Source organism: Magallana gigas, chromosome 9, assembly GCF_963853765.1.
Source record: "Magallana gigas chromosome 9, xbMagGiga1.1, whole genome shotgun sequence".
NCBI classification, from domain to species: domain Eukaryota; kingdom Metazoa; phylum Mollusca; class Bivalvia; order Ostreida; family Ostreidae; genus Magallana; species Magallana gigas.
Genome location: NC_088861.1, coordinates 22262131 through 22287507, shown reverse-complemented (window position 1 = coordinate 22287507; position 25377 = coordinate 22262131). Strand labels below are relative to the sequence as shown.

Genomic DNA, 25377 nt, shown 5'->3' with positions numbered 1-25377 from the left:
AAGGGGGATGTATAGCCATCTTATACATTTGATGATCAAAATGTAAACTGTTTATGCCTAAAAATGACTAAATCTGTTGTCAAATATAAAAAAAAATCCAATAAATATGAGGTTTTACATTTAGTTTTGGATGCAAACTACGCACACGAGAACAGAACAATGCCTTTTTTAATCAGTGAGAACTGCGCAGTAACAGACTTAAATTCAACATTTAAAAGTGTGAAAAAATATAAAAGGAGGTCATTAGTGTCCACCATACAACCATTTGTTGAGAAATAATATCTAAACTTGCTAATTTAAGTTGTAACTTGGTCTTAAAATAGGGTACCCTATTCTTAAAATTGGTCTAAGAAACTGATACATGTATAGTATCAGTCGGCAGGAGACATATTTGTCTGTTGAAAAATATATGTATATTAAAGACATCCTTTCTTCTTTTTTTTTTTTTTTTATCCCTATCCCACTTCTAATCAGAAATATAGAATTTACTTTATTCATACTAATAGGACTGAAAAAAACCCAACATGGGACATCTAAGGACATGCCTGTCACATTCAACGAACATTGTTATAAAAAAATACGTTTATTTTTGTTGTCCATGAAAATGAGATGTCAATATGCCTTTTATAAACACATGAGTTTTATGTAAAGACGGAATTTTTCTTGTTCGATAAATAGATCTAAAACCGACTAATAAAATAAGGGTACCCTATTTTCAGGCAAATTAACAACATTATTGTGCAAAATTCAAACCTCCTACGAACAAATGGTTGTGAACATGACAACATTGAACATTTTGTTTTTTAGATTTTCAAATTTTCAAAATAAATCTGAAGCTGCGCAGATCTACAGCTGTTCTTAGTGATTAAGATTGCATTCTTTTGTACTTGTATGCGTAATTTGCATGCATACAACATGTTAAACATCATATTAATTGCTTTTAATCTTTTAACAACAGTTGTGGTCAGTTTTGGACAGAAGCAACTTAGTTCAAGAAATGATTTCATTTTAATCCTTTAATGTACAAGAGGACCGCACACCTCCTTAAGATTAACAGTAATTAACTAAGTTTATTTCATAAAATGATACAAATATACTATGTAAATATTATTAATCTAGTTGTAGCTTTTTTTACCACATACATGTATTTAAAAAAAAGATGTACTAGTATTAAATAAATATGTAATGATAATTGGTCGATAGTATTCAAAATCTTACGGCTTTTGAATGAGACCTTGAAAGTCTGGGCGTCCATTGATGCAATTGTATTAATTTTAAAAACTCAGTTAATTATCATCATATTCATATCGGCTGTGTTGACGAAAACGGAGTTCCAGCGAAACATGTTGCGGTGCTGCCTTTCAAGGATGTCCGTTTGGATTCAGGTATTGTTTTACAGAACATCCTATTCTGTTTAGTTATATAAAGACTGAACTGAATGTTTTCATTACCTCAAAAATAAACTCAACACCGAAGGTAAGTAAGCAAATGTTTATGATTTGATGAAACAAAGTTTTAATTATCGTAACATATTCAAGCAAACCATTACTGTTAATTTCCGAAAAAATGAAACTGTTGTAATAATAGAATATTTTTTGTCTTCATATGATAAAGTATTATTCATATTTTAGATTTTTTTATTTGCCCGATAATTTTCAATTTCGCATCGCAAACAAAGCAATAATTATTGTTCTTGAAATATGAATTGATATTGTAGAATAGAAAAAGTGAGATCGAAGGATGGCTTCAGCACAGGTTTGAATATTAACATTTCTTTCATAAAATATCCTTAACGTGTAAACCGTAAACACAATCAGCCAATTATGTATCTAAAATAGATGAACAGATTGTTTCTTTTTCTTTTTTTTTGATGCAATAAATAAATAAGCTGTTCATGAATATCTTCCACAACATTCAAACATTTCATAGGGTGAAATTTGTCAACTTGCCAAAATTGCCTGAATAAGTTTCGTTAATATATCGCGCTTACCAGTATCAATTTTGTGTTCTCTCAGAAAAACATAACGCTGTAAAATCACAATAAGGCTTAATGGAGAAAGAGTAATACAATTCTGTTATCCTATAAGCAATATAGGTTTATATTAATCCTCACAAAACATATGCCGGGACCTCTGTTTGATTCCAGCAAATCAGCAAACAGATAAAATTCAGTTCTGAATTTATAGGTGAAATGTTTAGAATATTTGCAAAGCACACCAACTTGAGATCTCTTGGTGAAAATCTATGAAAACAGGTTGGGTTAATAACATATTGTATTTTATATGTTAATCCCAAATAGACGCCTGATTTAAAGCCTAGCTTTCTGAAGTGACATGGAGTAAAGTTTAAAGTCTACAAATGTACATCAAACATTCATAGGGGTATTACTTTGATGGACCTCTGGCTTTAAAAATAGTTTGTAAATTTGAAACCTGTCAACGGCATGTTGAATATTCTTACTACGCTGAAATATTTTATACACTTTTGCTGATTTCCCATTTCTTTGGCCTATCCCAGATAAACCTGCTCTTTCTCGCTTGTGCTTTCATACTTCTGTATGTAAGCGTTACCCCGGTGGACGCAGAACTGTGTGGTTACCACTACCACACTAACAATTACTTCACAATATACTACACGGGTTACTACAAAAGATTCCACCCTCTCTATTATGGATACTGTACAGGTGGGGTAAGTGTGATCTGTTATCCGTTTTTGTGTTATTTGAGGTAGTACGAAACACCACTGAAATTATCTATTTGATATATTTTCTGAAATACACAAAATAATGACTTAATATGATGTAAAAATTAATTTCAGTCCATTATCTTAAGAAAAAAATATAAATCATACCCATCAATTACTCAAGGCCAAATAGATTTAGGTAACAACGTATTTCGATAATTTTGAAACATACATTTGTATGGTGGTCATATGATTTTTGTGCAATTTAGCCTTATATCATTTAAAAATGCGTAACTTGTGTTCTTTTAAAAGTAAAGACCTGAAATTTGGACACAACCACCACCAGTATTTAAGCTTTATGTCAAACAAATTTCAAGGTCATATCAACAGCTCAAAGGTCAAATATGATGACGTCATCTAGGATTTTTATCAATTTATACATCGGTCAAACATACTTAAACCTTAATTAATCTAAAACCAATGGTTAAATTTTCTTTATTTTAGTATATTTTAATTACAGGGTCATGCCAATCATAGTGTTAAATTTTATTCAAAATTGAATAATACATTTTCATTTTAGATACCGTTAAGTGCTGCAAATTTTCGTCTTAAAAGAGTATTTACAAGCACTAGTTTTACATTATATTGCATGAGAAATTATCTTAAGTTACCAGCTAGAATTTATTTCAGTATTTTTTAAGTAACAAGAAGGTCTCCTGTTTTAATAGCAGCACAAATATTTGTAATATCTTGAAAAATAACTTAATGGCATAGAAAATTATAACAATGACTATTTCATTTTTCACTCCACTAAAGGGAGATTCCAATGGTACATGTAGGTTTGGGGCGATATGGGCAAAAATTGTTTGGTCGGATTTTTTTCAAATTTTAAGCATTAAAAGATATCATTCCAAAGAAAAAAAATGTAAAAACTTCAGAAAAATTGAATCATAGGAAAAATTAAGCTTTTCTTTTTAGTATTACCTTAAATGATAAATCATTTATGTTTCATATATTAAAAAGCACGGTTTTAAGAGATTGATTAATAATCCATTATTTATTTACTTTATAAAGAAAATCCCGACATTTCATCTGAAATTTTTGGTAATAAAATTGATAAGTCAGCTTTAAAAGCTTTCAACACTGCGGAATTCTAATTCTTAACTTTCTATTTAACTTTGTATAACAAGAGGCCATATAATTGTGAAATACAATCCACCTTTTTATAATTTTCATAAAATGTATACCTCCACAAAAAAATTGGAAGAAATGATTTAATCTTCGGTTTTTAGCTCACCTGAGCTGAAAGCTCAAGTGAGCTATTCTGATCACTTTTTGTCCGTCGTCCGTCTGTCCGTCCGTCCGTCCGTCCGTCCGTCTGTCCGTCTGTCCGTCTGTCTGTCCGTCTGTAAACTTTTTACATTTTGAACTTCTTCTCTAAAACCTCTTATCCAATTTCAACCAAATTTGGCACAAAGCATCCTTATGGGAGGGCGAATATAAATTGCAGAAATAAAAGTCCGATCTATATTCAAAGCGGAGAAAACCTTGAAACTGTAGAAAAAGGGGGGTGCATTTTTAAAAATCTTCTTCTCAAGAACTACTGATTCCAATTCAACGTAGTTTAGCATAAATTATCCTTATGGGAAGGAAAATATAAATTGCAAAAATTAAGGTCTAATTCTGTTTCAAATCTGAGTTATTACGAAAATAATAATAAAGGAAAGGCGTGTTTCAATCAGTTTAATAGCCTCGGGTTCGGCATCCGGTAAAATGGGTAGACAAGACTTGGCCTGGGCAAAACAAAAGATAAGCAGTTATTAATCTGCCAATCTCATTAAAATTTCAGGATATTTGATGGACCAGTATATTTGTATTTGCTGTAAATATTGCTGCAAAATAATGCGTATTTGGAATTGACGATTGCCGATCTGCCCCGGCTTTTATTTTGCCACGGCCCGGTTTTGCTTACCCATTTTACCAGACTCGTATTCCATACTTCTAAAACGAGGTTCTTTGTTTAAAGCAGCCATGACATTATACGAAAAAGGGTCGATCTGACTATGATGAATTTGCTTGTTGTGCAACAGTTCGCGTAAGAAGGGAAATTTTTGAAACATGAAAAATATATTGGTGCCGATTTTGTGAAGTAAATTGAGGCTAAATATTTCAATGCGTTGACAGTTTTCACACATGACGTTGATGTTAGCTTGTTCTGATTTTCGTTTTGTTTTCATTATTTATGCTTTGTAACCTGGAAACTGTCGTCTGTATTTCGTGATTTTTACGTATTAAATCAAACAGAGACTTCGGTAAATCAAACAGTTACGTTAACTGTTTACCTGCGCAAATTAAGCAAAATCTGATGTAGGAGTACTGAAATACAATTCATTCTATCGGTAATTCGGCATTATTTTTTGCGTAATGGTAGATTAATGCAATAGGTTTTTGTTGAGATGCTCGGCATTTTCTCTAGTTTATTCAGTTTAAATAGAGTTTGATATCGCTTACGGAAATATGTAGGTGTATACATGACGTATATATATGATTCATTTCGAAAAAATAAATTGTGTTCTTTATTTGTTATACATGTAGTGCATGTTTCTTGTGTTTAATTGTTAACAATTTCTATTAACTAACCATTTTTGAGTGTTTGCTTCGAATCATAAGCAAGATACAGAGATTTGCTAACAATTCTATGTTTGTACACAGATCTTAAAAGCTAAAGATTAAATCAAAGTACTGATAGTACTGAAAAGCGCTAACCCAGTTTCTGTATGTATATAACAGATATATGTATATAGCATTTCAGCTTCTGTATACGCACTATATTTCCTCATCACTGCATGACAGTCCCTGCAATGATGTATGTAAGCCCCGTACATTAATTTCACAATAACCCGTAAATTAGATTCACAATAGCCCGTGCAGTTATGTGCATAAACCCCTGAAACTGGTTCCCTAACCAGTTTAAATGATGTATACTTTTGCTTAGAGGGGGCGTTTATTCGATGCACCGGAAGTTGAAGTCTAACGACAATAAAGGGCTGAGCTATGCTTAGCGCTTTAAAAAGTAAAAAAATTGTCAATATTTATTACGAAAATTTTCAAAATCTGTTCTTCCAGAATCCAACTTATTGAATTGTAAACTTAACCTTTTTAGCTCACCTGAGAATGGGGCCACAATGGGGGATCGAAGTTTAACAAATGAATAGAGTAAATCTTTAGAAATCCTCTTCTCAGAAACTAATTGGCCAGGAAAGCTGAAACTTGTGTGGAAGCATCCTCAGGTAGTGTAGATTCAAAGATGTGAAAATCATGACCCCCGGGGGTAGGTTTGGGCCACAATGGGAGAGCGACGTTTTACATAGGAATATACACAGTTAATCTTTAAAAATCATCTTCTCAGAAACTAATCAGCCAGGAAAGCTGATTCTTGTGTGGATGCATCCTCAGGTAGTGTAAATTCAAAGTTGTAAAAATCATGACCCCCGGGGGTAGGGTTGGGCCACAATGGGGGATCGAAGTTTAACATAGGAATATATACAGTAAATCTTTAAAAATCTTCTTCTCAGTAACTAATTCGAAGGCAAAGCTGGAACTTGTGTGGAAGCATCCTCAGGTAGTGAAGATTCAAAGTTGTGAAAATCATGACCCCTGGGGGTAGGTTGGGGCCACAATGGGGGATTGAAGTTAAACATATGATTATATACAGTAAATCTTTAAAAATCTTCTTCTCAGAAACTAATTAGCCAGGAAAGCTAAAACATGTGTGGAAGCATCCTCAGTTAGTGTAGATTCAAATTTGTGAAAAGCATGACCCCTGGGGGTAGGTTTGGGCCACAATGGGAGGTCGATGTTTTACATAGGAATAAACAGAGTCATCTTTAAAAATCTTCTTCTCAGAAACTAATCAGCCAGGAAAGCTGGAACTTGTGTGAAAGCATCCTCAGGTAGTGTAGATTCAAAGTTGTGAAAATAATGATCCCCAGGGGTAGGGTGGGGCCACAATGGGGGAGGGGGTGAAAGTTTAACAAAGGAATTTATAGGGTAAATCTTTAAAAATCTTCTCAGAAACTAATCAGCCAGATGATTCTTTATGATTGTTAAGACTTTGGCCCCAGAACAATTCTTTGGCTTCACGAGAAGGTTGAGAGTTTACTGTACGTTTACATCCCATATATAAACTATTGTTAGGGATCTCTTGAGAACTGCAATACTCAACACATGATATGACCATAAAATCATCCTGTTAGAAAAGGGACTAATGATTATAAACATAAGAATATCCAGGGGAAAATGGATTTTATTTATACAGGATTTACATGAATTATTGTATATTGTCCAGATAGTTTGTATTATTACTCCATTGAGCTGATTTTATCATACCTATTGTTCCTCAGGTGAGCGATGTGGCCCATGGGCCTCTTGTCATTATGTGTATTGTAATGTATACCTTGATGCGAAAAATATACTCCCTAACTAAATCTGCACAAGGTATGCTTTATAAGCCATGACAACTGTGTCGGCATCATAATACTACAATTTGTATTTGATTTTATCCTTAATAACAATTTAAAAAAAAAACACTTTTCAGATTTGGTACAGAGATGGAAAAGTGTACAATACCAATGGAGAGCGTTTGTATTATATAATAACGTACTCTACTGGCAAGTAAGTCAAATGTACAAAAAATGTTTTAATTCTATTCGAACGTAACTTTCAGACTTTACTTTCTATAATCTATTAAGTAGAAGCAAAAAACAAAAACAAAAAACAAAAAAAAAAAATAAAAGAAAGAAAGAAAAAAGATAAAAGAAGAAAAAACCTCTCTTTGTTTATCTTTTAAACACTATTAATTCTTAAGTGTTGTATATTTTTTAAGGAGATCCTCGTCTTCAGGAGAAGTGGTAAGAAACAAACTGATAAGGATATTTAGATCCTTAGGGACTGAATATATTTATAAACGATAAACTGATATCTTTAATGAAAATTAATAACTCAGTATAACAATGTTTTCATGTTAATAGAAGTATTTGAAGGTATGATTACTTTTTGACTTAGGGTACCTACAGTGGAACTACAAACAGAGACACAGGGTTATCTGAAAATGAGCAAATAAAAAGGTATAAAAATTATCATCTTCTAAAGTTAACGACTTTCGTTGTATCATGTAGTTTGATTAGCTTATATTTTATAAATGTATTATTTTTTCTGCAATTAGCTTGATAACTAGATTTAAAACGTACCACATTAATGAAATCATTTCACTTTTTTTCACGATTAATTAAAAACAGTAAAAACACCGATCCTTACAGATTTCAGCTTCAGTTTGACGCTGACCTTTTCTTGAAAATTATCGAATGAAAAAAATGCCGGATTTTTCACGCCCTTTGTTCTTGATTTTTTTTTTTAGAGATGTTGAAGCGAGTGACAACATTCAAAAGAGAATTAAGGTGACCCTAGTCTATCATATCATTTTTCAAAAGAGAGAAATTATTTCTTTTAAATCTTCCTTAAGACGAACATTTAAATGCCGATTCGTCAATTAAATTGATACACATGTATTTAAGATTTAAAAATTAATAAATGATACACTTTAAATTAAGGTATCTGATTATGCTGAGATTCTACAGGCCCTAGAAGGACAGAAACGCGCTGAGAGAGCTTTTCAGGTGCGAAATATTAAGAAATTGAATATACATGCAAGTTGTTATTGTTTGAACCAAAACAGAGTCATTGAGACTCTGTTTTGGTTCAAACAATAAATTTGAAATTGATTCTTTCGTCTATAAATCGACTATCGATATGAGAACTTTGGTAAAGCGTTTAAAGAACCTTAAATAAAGCACCATAATCATTAAAATGAAAAGTGAATTTAACACCTTTTAGATTTATTCTTACCAATGTCAAATTCAGTTCAACATTCATATAGAAATCCCATTCTCTAGATAGTATAATTATTTTTGCAATCATTAATTTAACACCTTTCAGATTCATTCTTAACAGTGTCCAATACAGTTCATTATACATATAAATATCCCATTCTCCAGATGGTATAATTATTTTTGCAACTATGGTTCTTAAACTGTGCCTTTTTTTTCAAAAATGTACTTTAGAAAGCAGCTTACGGTAAAGTTTCGAAAAATTCCGCTGTGAAAAAGGAGGCAAAAGAAAGAAAAGAGCAAGCCTAGGTTTGTAAATGAGTACGTCAGCATTGTGATTCTTGCACTGTGACTAGGCAAACAATTATAAGATTTCCATTAAAAATCGAAAATCTTAAATAAAAAAGTTTTTAGAATTGATTATTTTTCTTTTACATTTTAGGGTGGATGGTCCAGGAATGCTAAATATGGCATATTTACTTTGACTGAATAACTATTTATCCTTATGAAAATAAAAAGGAATGCATCAAAATGAACAGTGTCATTATTTTTGTTCTAAGACAAATAGAAAGATTTGTGTTTTTCAATGGTTTTGAGTATAAACGTTTGTCAGTTTATACTGCATCAGCAAAACTTTGATAAAAATAATAAGTTTCGAAGAAGAATAGAAATTTATAATCTATCCCAATTGCAAGATATTCATGCAACACACTCGGATGATTTTAATTAAAAAAACATATCTGTGAAAGAAGTGCAATTGAAATCTAAGAAAGTGAAAATATCCAAGATATTATGACCGGTAGTTTCGATGAAAACTAATGAACACCCAGTTGAGGAATAATGGGATTATTTTGAAGAAAAAAGCCTCAGGGGTCATTTTTCTTCATGCCACGCCTGATTTTTTTTTTTAAACAATAGCATTTAAACATAGTATAAAATGTTCACTTTTTTCTTCACGTATATAAATTTTCAATTGGAATATTATGTAAAAGTAAAGACAATACATCTGTGATCACCGTGTAGGAACAGGGTGAAGAATTGTGTTATTTAACACAGAGTTCTTGGTGAAGGCTGGTTGGCCAACAAATCAACGATCTGATCTGCTTTATTCCTTAAAGTTATACAAAAAATATTTTTGTCCGTATACTAATATCAATAAAGAAAAACCCAAAACCTTAGCTTTAAAATGTGTCATTTTCTATATCTTAATATTCTTCTTAGGAGATTTAAATAGTCTAAAAAGGCCACTAATTGCTGCACTTGCATACCAGTAGTTAGTTGTTGTGTGGGGGGGGGGGGGTTATAAACGTCAATATAAGTATAATTCACGACCAATAAAGAGCCTACTCTTTCATCGGCAATAATCACAATTTCGTTATATTTTGACTTGTATCTCAAAATCATTTTAATTTATGTGTTTTTACTTGTAATTTTGAGTTACATGTAGCTCGTTGTGAATAGAACTCTTGAGTATACTTCGGTGCAATGTGTCAGTATCTTGTTTCAACTGTTATCTGTGAATGCAATCTGTACGATGAGTATCAATAGTATTCCTGCATGATAACAAAAAGCGACACAATATATATATGATAGAACCATGCACATCATTTTTAAAAGCATTATGAAAAGGAAAGGAGAGTAATAAAACGTTTTTATTGGGATTAATGAAGTGCTCGTTTGAAGTTAGAGGAATCGCCCACACGAAAGTCAACTGAACTCATTTTTGTAGGTAAAAAAAAACTTAATGTATCGCAAATAAACGCGTAAATTTTGCAATTAAACGCGTAACGTTCGCGACATAATCGTGAAACGTTTGCATTTTGTATGCTGTATGGATTACATTAAGGTATTTCCATCAAATATCAGTTATTTTTTTTTTATTTTGTTTGACTTTTGGATTCATAAACTGTTTTATAAACTAATTTCACGGTTGCTGGTTCAGTTATCTGTAAGTTTAATATATTTCCTATAATTGATTATAATAGATAGACACTAAACTATCAACAATTTGTCAGCATTTAAATCTAAATATTTAAAAGTGCATCCAAAATATAAAAAGGTCCGAGAATACAATGTACATTTATATGAAATATGTAGATGCAACGCGTATAAAGGAAGAATTTTTATATTGATTCAAAAAAATATCAAACTACACTTGTGATTTAAAACCAATGTCACATAATTATGCATTTTTAAGAGCGCGGTATTATAGAAAAAATCAAGTTGTTATATTACAAGTTTTATCGATTTTCAGTTGTAAATTGAAAGGATATACTTTTTCTAATTGTTTTACCTATGTATTATCGCCGCGACATAAGATCTGGTGTGACTTTTTCATTTCAGAGAAATATGGTATGACATATTAAGAATTGGAAGAAAGAATCTATCCAAATATTTTTTTCTAGATATTGTTCACATCTAAAGAGCGTAGTTTTGTCCTCTCAATGAATCAAATAAAGGGATTATAGATTCTATAAAAGAGTCATAACGGTTTGAAGATGTCCCATGCTTGATTTATATTATAAGAAAACTACATATGGAAAGTGCTACATCTCATTCATTCATTTTTTGATGGCTCTTGTTTGAAATAACGAGATATTTACACTTATGTTTAGTGCTTATTCGCGGAAGTTACTCGTTAATTCGCGAACGTTTTGCGTTCATTCCCAAAGGTAACGCGTTTAATCGCGAACCTTTTGCGTTTAATCGCGGAAAAAATAAATTTATCCCCCACGAAAATGAACTGAATGGGTTTCTGTAGGCCATGATATACACTGTGTTTTGGAATAAATGCCGGATTATGCCTTTCTGATTTTTATGTAATCAACTTAAACAAAATTGATGAATATAATTATTTTCACATTTCAGGTTATGGCGTCGCACTAGCATGAAGTTTACTGCTTGCTACGTCATAACATTCACATATTGAATGTTAATTGATTTGGAGTTTGTTATTTCAGAATTGTTATGATAAACACTTTTTTATTTCTTTAATCAAATATTGTTTATAAATTACACTGATGACAGATGTTAAACTCTGGTTGCATTGATTCCTTATTGAAAAGGTTTAGACATACATCGAACAATGTAATATTTAAAAAAACCTCATTTTATTTCGTTACTCCATATAAGCTCTAAACAGCTTAAAAATATAAAAACGAAAATTAAAAACGGTTCTGTTTCGATTCAACGGTAATTATTGTTTGTAACATTACTTTAAAATTATTCTAAGCATATTCTTTGCAATAAGGCTGATTTATATATTTTTTTTTATAGTCGTTGACGCATGTTTAATAAGGTGAAATGAAATATTTTCACATGGGCGATCATAATGTAACACATGTACATTGAAATGAAACACCATTATAAAATTTCAGTTTTTTAGGATATTGAGGCAAAATCCCTCTGCTCCGGCCGCTTGCATGGGCAGATTTATGTTCATTTTTCATTTTTTGATTACATAATATCCTTTCACACACGAGTTATCCGAGACAATGACACAGGTAAACAGGTAAACTAACGAAGCCACTGCTCCAGACACACGTGTATCTGGGGTATGTATACACATGGTACACGAGTCAGGTGAACAAAGAGAGGGTTTCACACATCTAGACTGGTAAATTGATTTGTGTATAATTAGCTACCCAATTGTTAAAAAATAAAACAGAAAAATAAATTAGACCGTAAAACAAGCATTCGTAAGCTTATACATGTGTATAGTTCGTCAATCAGTGACAAAAGAATCATGCATAAGACTATCAAATAATAAAACTAACGTCCGAAGTAAATGCCTTTAATGTTACTTATCTAATTACTTAAATAATGACCAAATTCACAGTTCAACAATTTACACCTTTTTTATGTGATTAAGTTATTATTTCGGAAGTAATTACGTTGGTCTTAATTTCTTAGTTAATAAAGTGCAACTTTCTTTCGAGCGCTATGGTCAGCAATTTCACGCTTTAACTCCATATAGCTTAAATTGTTATACTGACAACGAATCATTATGAAATCTGAATAAACTTGAACATTTTGACAAAGGATGTAAATAAATGTAAAATGAAATTCCCTCATCGTATTTTTTAAAAAATACGAGCCAGACTTAACATGCAACCATCTTGGACTTTCGCCTTGATCCGTTTATAATCCCGTGTTTGTTTTCTAAAGAATGCATACTATTTTGATTATTGGTCCGATATCGATATTATTTGGGCAACATCATTTGTAATTTTATGCCTTATACGAGGAATAGACCCCGCGTTACCTTTTACGAAAAATGTCTTATCAATATTTTTAAACAATTAATCATGTCACGGAAAAATCATTCGAAAGAATGACAATATTAACGAAATGTTTCTTATAACAATAGTTCTTTGAGTAATTGTCATTTTGCTACATTTGCTGTGCATTTATATGCAAAATGCGTTACACATTTGACTAAATTCATAAAGCAAACAATTTTCCGAATTTGGCATTTTTGTTTGATAAAATACGGGTTTAAACTCAAACAATAGTATATTTAGTCATCCAGGGTTGATAAGGAAATAAAACAACAGAAAAAATGTTCATATATCGATAAAAAAATGAAAGAAAACGAACAATTTTTATACGATTTTCCTGTTACTCATACAGCGGCGTTGACCCCGTGACGTCACAGTTTATCTCGAGGAAAAATCGGCTTGATTAAAAACTCGTTCAGATGTGAAATCGGATTTTCCCCAAATATCTCGAAAACTACTTATGCTGTAAAATTTTCAGGATGATGTTTTTACACAAAGATCTCCATTATATCAAAAATTGAACGGCACTGCAGGTACCCTTTAAATTTTTATCCGCATACTGGATTGTATAATCTACAAAAGGACAACATATTTTGTGCATCATCATTGACATAAATTAAAAACAAAAGGGGCCCAAGTACAGATCCTTGTGGCACTCCAGCATTAACACTTAAACTGGATGATAATACATGTACATCTTTATACATCACTTTTTGAGATCTGTTACACAAGTAGCTGCTAAACCATTGAAAAAGATTACCACAAATACCATAAGTTCGTAACTTAAAAAGAAGACCTTCATGCCAAACTCTGTCAAAGGCTTTTGAAAGATCATAAAAAACAATGCAACATGATTTACCCTCATCAATATTCTTAGCAATACTATGATATGTCTCAACTAACTGGTTGAGTGACCGGGTAAAAAACCGGCTTGGTATTTATAAAATAATTTGTTACTATGGAAATAATTATAAACATGGGCCATTTTTCAACATTAGGAAATGACTGTTCTAAAAGAGACTTATTAAAAAGTAAACATAGAGGCTTGCATATTGTAAACTTAGTTGATTTTAACATTTTGTGACTAATACTATCAGGTCCAATAGATTTGTTGACTGGCAAAACAGATATTATGTCAGTCACTTCAAACTCTTCAATATAAATGTTGTCTAAAGTGTCATCCCATTGTAGGTACATTTCTGGTAAAACCTTACCGGTAGTCAGAATATTCGATATAGATGAAAAATATTTGTTAAGCACTTCTGTCTTATCAACATCAGAAAACGCTGTTTTAACATTATTTTTATCATCTGTGTATTGTAAAGGTGGAATTTCACTGGTTGTTTTTGTTTGGAAAACGTCTTGAAGAAGTTTCCAGTATAACTTGTAATTGCTTTTACTGGAGTCATCAAAAAGTTTCAATGTTGTCGTAGTAGTTAGAAAATGCTTGCTTTTTCATGCTGTTGACTTCATTTTGAACTTTTTTTACACTTTGACCAGTCGCATGTATAATAAAGAACTGCAGTTTATGACAAATAAATATTATACATTAATACATGTACATGCACTCGGTACTTATTTCCATTGGTTTATTTGTTTGCTTTCTAAACATTACAGCATTATCTCTTATCTGTACTAGCGCTATTTTTAACCGACATTGTAAAATGAACATTACGTACATTTTTGTCTTTAGATAAATGGTATAAGATATTTTTTTCATAATAATCCAATTAAAAAGCAAAAAATGTTTATCCTTAAAAAAAGCAAATGAATTAAAAATAGAACGCCGTCTATACGATTCGAACACCCTCGAGAAGAATGGAGTACGAGCCTCCACCTATCCCATTGAGCTACGTTGACACATTAGGGTATTTGTGAATAATTTTAACTGTTTGACAATAATTTTTAAAGTAAAGCGTTTTTGGTTTAAACTATGAATTTGACCCATTATGGGTCTAGACTCCATTTTAATAAATCAATGACAAAAATCAATAAACACTTATTCCTTAAATAAGAGTAGCTTTTACGATGGAGTCGGGACTAACTCATACCTAAATTTTGCAATTCAGATCAGTAAATGATCAAAGTTTTAGCTTAAAACGCTGTGCAGCTCAATTTGGAAATCTATAACTGTCGTGTTTATAGAATGAAAGCACAATATTGACTTCCATCGTAAAATTCATAGTTACTAAAATCAATGCATACATGCCAATAATAAATATTCAAATTTAAATTGAAATTCTTTCGTCTTCATTCCTCCAAGAGGGGGATATACAACGCCTTGTGCGCCCCTGTTCTTTGATGAAAGATTTTCATCTTTTCTGACCGTGCATTGACTTTGTCTGTTTAGATGACCGATAATTGAAAGTGATATTTTCAAAGAATATTTTCATATTCAAAGTACATAAAAAAAGAAAAAGAAAAGCTTTATCCCCAAAACAAGAAGCTCTGATCATGGGGCCACGAATTTTACAATTTCTGATATTAAATATCTTGTTCATCAAAAACATGTATTGGGGTTTTCTGTTTGATACAGAGGAGCAGATAATATGCTTCATAAATACCATTTAATCCACTTTTACAATTTTGATTTAAAACCTCAGCCCCCCTCGAGCTCATAGTGGGGGACACGAATTTTACAATGTACATTTCTCTTACCTTACAAACGTAACACACCAAGTCTAGTCAAAATTGGTCTAATTCTTTCGAAGAAGCTAAAAAACAAACGACGAATAAAGCACGACTTCATATACGTACCAAGACGAATGCCAAAAGGTAACCTGAGTGACCTGGATTAATTACCTGAAATGCTGTTAAGTTTCTGCTTTATAACATCATGGAAAATGCCAAAGTCGGTGATTTTTTCTTATCAAACAGGAAGAAAAAAAGATGAAAAATTAAATTGTTGAATGCTTCTAATTGGATCTATATAAACATAAATCACAGAATTACAGAATAAGGGGATGTATGGCCATCTTGTACATTTGATGATCAAAATGAAAACTGTTTATGCCTAAAAATTACTAAATCTGTTGTCAAATATAAAAAACCCCAATAAATATGAGGTTTTACATTTAGTTTTGTATGCAAACTACGCACACAAGAACAGAACAATGCTTTCTTTAATCACTGAGAACTGCGCAGTTACAGACTTAAATTCAACATTTAAAAGTGTGAAAAAATATAAAAGGAGGTCATTAGTGTCCACCATACAACCATTTGTTGAGAAAAAAAATCTAAACTTGCTAATTTAAGTTGTAACTTGGTCTTAAAATAGGGTACCCTATTCTTTAAATTGGTTTAGGAAACTGATACATGTATAGTATCAGTCGGCAGGAGACATATTTGTGTGTTGAAAAATACATGTATATTAAAGACATCATTTTTTTTTACCCCTATCCCACCTATAATCAGAAAAAAAGAATTTACTTTGTTCTTACTAATAGGACTGAAGAAGACACCATTTAGGGACTTATAAGGACATATCTGTCATATTTAACGAACATTGTTATAAAAAGACATTTATTTTTGTTGTCTATGAAAATGAGATGCCAATGTGCCTTTTATAGACAAATGAGTTTTATGTATAGACGGAATTTTTCTTGTTCGAAAAATAGATCTCATACTGACTAATAAAATTAGGGTACCCTATTTTGAGGCAAATTAACAACATTATTGTGCTAAATTCAACCGTTTTCTGAACAAACGGTTGTGAACATTACAACATTGACCATTTTGTTTTTTAGATTTTTAAATCTTCAAAATAAATCTGAAGCTGCGCAGATCTACAGCTGTTCTTAGTGAATAAAATTGCATTCTTCTGTACTTCTATGCGTAATTTGTATACATACAACATGTTAAACATCATATTAATTGCTTTTAATCTTTTGACAACACTTTTGGACAGAAGCAACATAGTTCAAGAAATGTTTTCATTTTAATCCTCTAATGTACAAGAGGACCGAACACCTCCTTAAGATTAACAGTAATTAACTAAGTTTACTTCATAAAATGATACAAATATACTATGCAAATATTATTAATCTGGTTGTAGCTTTTCTTTACCACATACATGTACTTAAAAAAAAAGATGTACGAGTATTAGATAAACATGTAATGCTAATTGGTCGATGGTATTCAAAATCTTAGGGCTTTTGAGTGAGACCTTAAAAGTTTGGGCGTCTATTGGTGCAATTGTATTAATTTTAAAAACTCAGTAAATCATCATCATATTCATATCGGCTTTGTTGACGAAACCGGAGTATCCAGCGAAACATGTTGCGGTGCTGCCATTCAAGGATGTCCGTTTGGATTCAGGTATTGTTTTACAGAACATCCTATTCTGTTCAGTTATATAAAGACTGAACTGAATGTTTTCATTACCTCAAAAATAAACTCAACACCGAAGGTAAGTAAGCAAATGTTTATGATTTGATGAAACAAAGTTTTAATTATCGTAACATATTCAAGCAAACCATTACTGTTAATTTCCGAAAAAATGAAACGGTTGTAATAATAGAATATTTTTTTTCTTCATATGATAAAGTATCATTCATATTTTAGATTTTTTATTTGCCCGATAATTTTCAATTTCGCATCGCAAACAAAGCAATAATTATTGTTCTTGAAATATAAATTGTTATTGTAGAATAGAAAGAGTGAGATCGAAGAATGGCTTCAGCACAGGTTTGAATATTAACATTTCTTTCATTAAATATCCTGGACGTGTAAACTGTAATCACAATCGGCCAATTATGTATCTAAAACTACATGTAAAGATTGTTTTTTTTCTATTATTTGATGCAATAAACAAATAAGCTGTTCAAATCTTCCACAATATTCAAATATATCATTGAGTGAAATTTGTCAACTTGCCAAAAGTTTTGTTAATATATCGCGCTTACCAATATCAATTTTGTATTCTCTCAGAAAAACATAACGCAGTGAAATCAGTTAGGCTTAATGGAGAAAGAGTAATACAATTTTGTTATCCTATAAGTATGTATAGGTTTATATTAATCATCACTACACATAGGCCGGGACCTCTGTTTGATTCCCGCAAATCAGCAAAGAGATAAAATTCAGTACTGAATTTATAGGCGAAACGTTTAATAAATTTGCAAAGCATACTAACTAGAGGTCTCTTGGAGAAAATCTATTAAAACAGGTTGGGTTAATAACATATTATATTTTGTATGTTAGTCCCAATAAACGTCTGATTTAAAGCCTAGCTTTCTGAAGTGCCATGGAGTAAATTTTAAAGTCTTCATATATATATATATAACAAACATTCATAGGGGCATTACTTTGATGGACCTCTGGCTTTAAAATTAGTTTGTTAATTTGAAACCTGTCACCGGTAAGATGAATATTATTATTACACTGAAAAATTCCTTACACTTTTGCTGATTTCCCATTTCTTTGGCCTGTCCCAGGTAAACCTGCTCTTTCTTGCTTGTGCTTTCATACTTCTGTGTGTAAGCGTTACCCCAGTGGACGCAGAAGCGTGTGGTTACCACTACCACATTAACGAGTACTTCACAATATACTACCCGGGTTACTACAAACGATTCCATCCTCTCTATTATGGATACTGTACAGGTGGGGTAAGTGTGATCTGTTATCCGTTTTTGTGTTATTTAAATGATAAATCATTTATGTTTCATATATTAAAAAGCACGGTTTTAAGAGATTGATTAATAATCCATTATTTATTTACTTCATAAAAAAAAATCCTGACATTTCCTCTGAAATTTTCGGTAATAAAATTGATAAGTCAGCTTTAAAAGCTTTCAACACTGCAGAATTCTAATTCTTAACTTTCTATTTAACTTTGTATAACAAGAGGTCATATAATTGTGAAATACAATCCACCTTTTTCATAAAATGCATACCTCCACAAAAAAATTGGAAGAAATGATTTAATCTTCGGTTTTCATCATGTGTAATGTAATGTATACCTTGATGTAAAAAAATACTCTCTAACTAAATCTGCCCAAGGTATGCTTTATTCGCCATGACAACTGTGTCTGCATCATAATACTACAATTTGTATTTGATTTTATCCTTAATAACAATATCAAAAAAAACTTTTCAGATTTGGTACAGAGATGGAAAAGTGTACAATTCCAATGGAGAGCGTTTGTATTATATAATAACGTACTCTACTGGCAAGTAAGTCAAATGTACAAAAAATGTTTTAATTCTATTCGAACGTAACTTTCAGACTTTACTTTCTATAATCTATTCGGTAGAAGCAAAAAAAAAAAAACCAAAAAAACAAACAAAAACAAAAAACAAACAAACAAATATAAAAAAAACCCTCTCCTCGTTTATCCGTTAAACACTATTAATTCTTAAGTGTTGTAATATTTTTTAAGGAGATCCTCGTCTACTGGAGAAGTGGTAAGAAACAAACTGATAAGGATCTATAGATCTCTAGGGACTGAATATATTTATAACCGATAAACTGGTACCTTTAATGAAAATTAATAACTCAGTATAACAATGTTTTGATGTAAATAGAAGTATTTGAAGGTATGATTACTTTTTGACTTAGGGTACCTACAGTGGAACTACAAACAGAGACACAGGGTTATCTGAAAATGAGCAAATAAAAAGGTATAAAAATTATCATCTTCTAAACGACTTTCGTTGTATCATGCAATTTAATAAGCTTATATTTGATAAAGTTATTATATTTCCTGCAATTAGCTTAATAACTAGATTTAAAACGTGCGACATTAATGAAATCATTTCACATTTTTTCCACGAGTGATTAAAAACATTTATAATACTAGTATTGACAAAGTGCTTCCTTACTATAATACTACACTGACGTCATAATATTCAATTTTAAACCGATCCTGACAGATTTCAGCTGACCTTTTCTTGAAAATTATCGAATTAAAAAAATGCCGGATTTTTCACGCTCTTTGTTCTTGATTTTTTTTTTAGAGATGTTGAAGCGAGTGACAACATTCAAAAAAGAATTAAGGTAAACATTGTCTATCATATCAATTTTTGAACAGAGAGTTATTATTTTTTTTAAAGTCTTCCTTAAGACGAACATTTTAATGCCGATTCGTCAATTAAATTGATAAACATGTATTTAAGATTTAAAAATTAATAAATGATACACTTTAAATTAAGGTATCTGATTATGCCGAGATTCTACAGGCCTTAGAAGGACAGAAACGCGCTGAGAGAGCTTTTCAGGTGAGAAATATTAGGAAATGAAATATACATGCAATTTGTTATTGTCTAAACCAAAACAGTGTCTCAATTTCTTTCGTCTTTAAATCGACTATCGATATGAGAACTTTGGTAAAGCGTTTTAAGAACCTGAAATAAAGCACCATAATCATTAAAATGAAAAGTGAATTCAACACCTTATAGATTTATTCTTAACAATGTCAAATTCAGTTCAACATTCATATAGAAATCCCATTCTCCAGATGGTATAATTATTTTTGCAACTATGGTTCTTAAACTGTGCCTTTTGTCAAAAATGTACTTTAGAAAGCAGCTTACGGTAAAGTTTCGAAAAACTCCGCTGTGAAAAAGGAGGCAGAAGAAACAAAAGAGCAAGCCTAGGTTTGTAAATGAGTACGTCAGCATTGTGATTCTTGCATTGTGACTAGGCAAACAATTATAAGATTTGCATTAATAATCGAAAATCTAAAATAAAACAAGTTTTTAGAATTGATTATTTTTCTTTTACATTTTAGGGTGGATGGTCCAGGAATGCTAAATATGGCATATTTACTTTGACTGAATAACTATTTATCCTTATGAAAATAAAAAGGAATGCATCAAAATGATCAGTGTCATTATTTTTGTTCTAAGACAAATAGAAAGATTTCTGTTTTTCAATGGTTTTGAGTATAAACGTTTGTCAGTTTATACTGCATCAGCAAAACTTTGATAAAAATAATAAGTTTCGAAGAAGAATAGATATTCATAATCTATCCCAACTGCAAGATATTCATGCAACACACTCGGATGATTTTAATTAAAAAAACATATCTGTGAAAGAAGTGCAATTGAAATCTAAGAAAGTGAAAATATCCAAGATATTATGACCGGTAGTTTTGATGAAAACTAATGAACACCCAGTTGAGGAATAATGGGATTATTTTGACGAAAAAAGCCTCAGGGGTCATTTTTCTTCATGCCACGCCTGATTTTTTTTTAAACAATGGCATTTAAACATAGTATAAAATATTCACTTTTTTCTTCACGTATATAAATTTTCAATTGGAATATTATGTAAAAGTAAATACAGTACATCTGTGATCACCGTGTAGGAACAGGGTGAAGAATTGTGTGTTATTTAACACAGAGTTCTTGGTGAAGGCTGGGTGGCCAAAGAATCAACGATCTGATCTGCTTTATTCCTTAAAGTTAAACAAAAAATGTTTTGTCCGTATACTAATATCAATAAAGAAAAACCAAAAACCTTAGCTTTAAAATGTGTCATTTCCTATATCTTAATATTCTTCTTAGGAGATTTAGATAGTCTTAAAATGGCCACTAATTGCTGCACTTGCATACCAGTAGTTAGTTGTTGTTGTTGTTGTTGTTGTGTGTGTGTGTGTGTGTGTGGGGGGGGGGGGGGGTTATAAACGTCAATATAAGTATAATTCACGACCAAAAAAAGAGCCTACTCTTTCATTGGCAATAAACACAATTTCGTTAAATTTTGACTTGTATCTCAAAATCATTTTAAGGCCAAGATCTAGCAAATGATTCCAAAGTGTCTTTTTGGTACTAGAACCATTATGACGTCTAATTGATTTGAAGAATCTTTTTCCCGTACTTTACGGCTTGAAAGGAATTATGTAGAATATTAAACAATTTCTTGATATTCTATGTTAAATCATGGGAAAAGTAATCCCGATATCTATATTCAATTTAACATTTTAAAGAAGAGGTCAAGAGCTTGTTTAATTCCGTTTTTGGGGAGACTGTAGGCATTCTAGATATATTTTATTAGTCAAAAATGGACAAAACTCTGTTTGTTCCTGAGTTCCTTCATATTTCATTGAAAATGATTGTTTAAAACATGATTTTTTATTGTGTTTACTAAAAATTTTAGCCCCGGTTCACCCTATCAAACAAAGTTATTGTTATGACGCATCATTGAAAGAATTTATATCTTAAATTTTATGAACCTGTAGGCACCTTTCATTTACTAGATCTTGACCTTAAATTATTTGTTTAGGGTATTGAGGCAAAATCCCGCTGCTCCGGCCATTAAGGTCTTGAATTATTTAAATAATCATGCGTGCGAATAGTATGCATGATTATATTAGTGTGTGTTTAATGTGTTTCCAATATTTTTCTAGTGATACCGAAGTAAGCAGTCCGATAAAACGTCACTTTTCCGGGCTCAAAATCGACAAAATATAGCTACAAATTTAGTTTTGACAATCTTCTTTTAGTACTTGACTTACTAGATATCTTTTAAAGTATCAATTTGAAATTAAATCTTTGCTTTAAATACTGAATAGAGAGTGCGAACAGAACGCCTGGCAAAAGATACAGTATTTTTTATATTTTACTGAATCCGTTTTTCTAGAGAAGAAATTAAATTTACTTGATCTTATTACATTTCCGTGTAATTCTAGAATTTATTTATTAAGCATATAATTTTGAAAAAAAATGAGTGCTCCGACAAATATGCAGTTGTATTGTACGATGTTTCACTTTATATTAGGAATAAATCTTTTATAAAATGATATTACATGTCAGTATCATCGCTACTGGAAACATCAGTCTCTGTGTGTTTTGCACAGTACATCTAAATCCATCGGGTAATTTGACTCTGAAATACTTTAGTGTCTCTGAAGCCTTATGCACTACATTGCTGATGCAACATGCCTATTAATGAAATGTGCGCACAGCTGCCCATCAAATGTGCTCCAAACTTGCACTGACAGTATCAATATTTGATAGCGTCATCCTTGTCTGCTACATCAAACTGTACCCACAAATAGAAAGATTTTGATGAGACATGGCGTGATTTGATTTTTGATCACAATGTCGCACAGGTGAATGTAAAACATTTGAGTCACGTGTTATTGTGGTTATCATAAAACTCACACCGATGCCAAGTTATATTTATATCTGTCTATTTCAAACAGTCAGTTTTCTCTGTCTAAATCTAAATCTCGGTAATTATGAAAATACTCTGGAAATTTATAATATCTCAATCAATATTACTCGTTACCGAATATTTCAACGTCACATTCAACGTCACATGCACTTTTCCCAAGTATTTGGTAAATGAAAACACTTGTTATGGATCCATAGATTCATTAATGAACATTGTGGTTAAGATACAAAAATATACAATTATACAAACTTCCCATTATCACTATCCTTACCAAGTTAACTACGTAAAAGTAAGCCTACCATAATTTTAATAAAAATCAAAGTATCCCAAACCTTATGAAAACCCACTGAGCACGGACTAAACGTCTGGCATGCTCCTTATTTAAATTTCAAAATCACAAAAGAATCTTAAACAATTATGAATGAGATAATATATAAATAGTGCCTGTTTGGAAGGGTAAGTGTTGAAATTGACACCCCGAGAAAACCATTATCAACCGACGCGAAGCGGAGGTTGACAATGGTATTCGAGGGATGTCAATTTCAACTCTTACCCTCCCAAACAGGCACTATTTATTTTATTATACTGAATGTCTTAATTTTAAAGAAAACTTTACTGCTTTTGTATAGGAATGGCGTGAATTCGATGGCGAACCGTACGCGCATGATTTACGCGCATGTAACAATTCGTTGTGTTACCCGTTGCCAAGTGTGTTGCTAACGGTAAGGGTAATAGAACGGATTATTAACTGTGTCTTAACCAATCAGAATTCAGAATTTAACATGAAAGTATAATAATAAACAATGCACTGAGCCAGACAGGAAACGGGGCCCGCATATCTACCCGGAGAAGTGAGCCGACTCGAAACTTAGAGAAGGTTCCCCGTCAACTGATAGTCCAAGGCACATCATGAGTTTATATATACCGCAATCTTGATGTGCGTTTCCCTTAACCAATCATAATGTCTGATTGTTTTTATAATTCGAACTAGCATTTTCCCAAATCATTATGAATAACACCGAAACTTTCCTAATGTACAATAAACGATAACAACCAATCAGAATTGTCGTTACGCTTTTACTTATGGATTAGATTATACGAACGTGATTATGCTAAATTTAATCCTATAACACAATGTTTGAACGAAAGGATGATCTCTTTTTATTAGTCAACATCTATCTGTTTACAAGTACTCAAAACTCATGTGGAATAACACATGTAAACAAATCGAGTTGTTTTGGACACTGATTAGAGTGTCACATGATAGTTACTGCTGTGTATTGTCTAATAATTTAAGTTCTAAAAGACTACAGGTTTCAGTCAGAAACCGCTTGTTGATGATATATGCCATGCTGCAGTATGTATGTTTCCCTGCGCTTGCGTGGCAATAAAGCGGAAGGAAATATCAGTAATATTGTAAATGCCCAACGAATAATTATATTTCTCTCTTTGTAATTGGGTCAATTCACGCGCTGTATTAAATATATTCATATAATGTTTACATTACTTTTTTAAAATTCATCTTTTCATATCATATAAAATATGTGAAAATCTTTTTTAAAAAAGATACGTAGCAAATTATTGGTTTTATGCGTCACCATGTCTTTTAAAATAAATTTAATTAATGTTGTTTTATTTTGTAATTTTTTACAGGAACATACAAATGAATCTCAAAATGCGCGATATCATCCGATATTTTAATACCAATTTTTGAAAAAGTACACTATTTTTATTTAATGAAATGTTTTTATTGAACCATACAATGGTTAGTCGTATTGCAGACTGAGTGGGTTTAGTCTTGTTGAGGCAATCTTTAATTAGAAAATTTCAAACTTTTACAACGTCCACTTAAAATGTGATTATCGTACATATATTGAATTTCCGCATATAATTACAGCCTATATTTCACCTCAGTGTTGTCTATGCATTTGTCAACTTATTAATGCTGCCTATGTACTTTTTCACAAAAACTCAACCTTAATTAACGTGGCTAGGGGTGGCTGCCATATTAAAGCGTTTTTATCTCTACACAAAAAAGATTTTCACTTTAATGTTCTATAACTCTTACGTCGTACTGAAATTGTTTTTGTAAAAAATGGATATGATGGTACTGAAGCATTATTTAAAGAGTCAATTGATGGTTACCAAGGTATACAAGCTGCCAAAAAATCATTTTAGCTGTTTTTCAGCATCTTTTTTACTATTCAAAGGGAGGTAACTTGTAAAACTCCAAATATTTTGTTCAAATATTTTCTTTCTTTTTATTTTTTTTTTAATTTCACCATCAAAAATCTTTTTTAATGCTCAATCTTTATTACATATGTTATGATTATTATCAGGTTAAAATTTGGAAATAATTTTGTGGCTACTTTTTTTTTCTTTACATATTTGCATTTGTGTGTCAAATATA

The 25377-nt window shown here is 31.4% G+C and overlaps 2 protein-coding genes across 4 annotated transcripts; both read left to right on the top strand.

The window, feature by feature from the left end:
* Positions 1-1423: 1423 nt before the first annotated feature.
* On the top strand, positions 1424-9099 carry LOC105347095 (uncharacterized). Of its 2 annotated transcripts, none has more exons than XM_066071020.1 (10): positions 1424-1476; positions 1718-1755; positions 2518-2688; positions 7280-7356; positions 7568-7592; positions 7747-7808; positions 8099-8138; positions 8292-8357; positions 8802-8876; positions 9010-9099. In XM_066071020.1, exons 2-9 carry the CDS (start codon positions 1741-1743, stop codon positions 8874-8876), a joined length of 531 nt encoding a protein of 176 aa, XP_065927092.1. In that variant the 5' UTR covers positions 1424-1476; positions 1718-1740; the 3' UTR covers positions 9010-9099. The 2 variants fall into 2 exon arrangements, with proteins under 2 accessions (XP_065927092.1, XP_065927093.1); XM_066071021.1 differs by having other exon boundaries at positions 8802-8888.
* Positions 9100-17206: 8107 nt separating this feature from the next.
* LOC105347094 (uncharacterized) lies at positions 17207-20667 on the top strand. 2 transcript variants are annotated; one of them, XM_066071018.1, is made up of 10 exons: positions 17207-17255; positions 17496-17533; positions 18283-18453; positions 18945-19021; positions 19228-19252; positions 19407-19468; positions 19805-19844; positions 20000-20065; positions 20369-20443; positions 20578-20667. In XM_066071018.1, exons 2-9 carry the CDS (start codon positions 17519-17521, stop codon positions 20441-20443), a joined length of 531 nt encoding a protein of 176 aa, XP_065927090.1. In that variant the 5' UTR covers positions 17207-17255; positions 17496-17518; the 3' UTR covers positions 20578-20667. The 2 variants fall into 2 exon arrangements, with proteins under 2 accessions (XP_065927090.1, XP_065927091.1); XM_066071019.1 differs by having other exon boundaries at positions 20369-20455.
* Positions 20668-25377: the final 4710 nt, after the last annotated feature.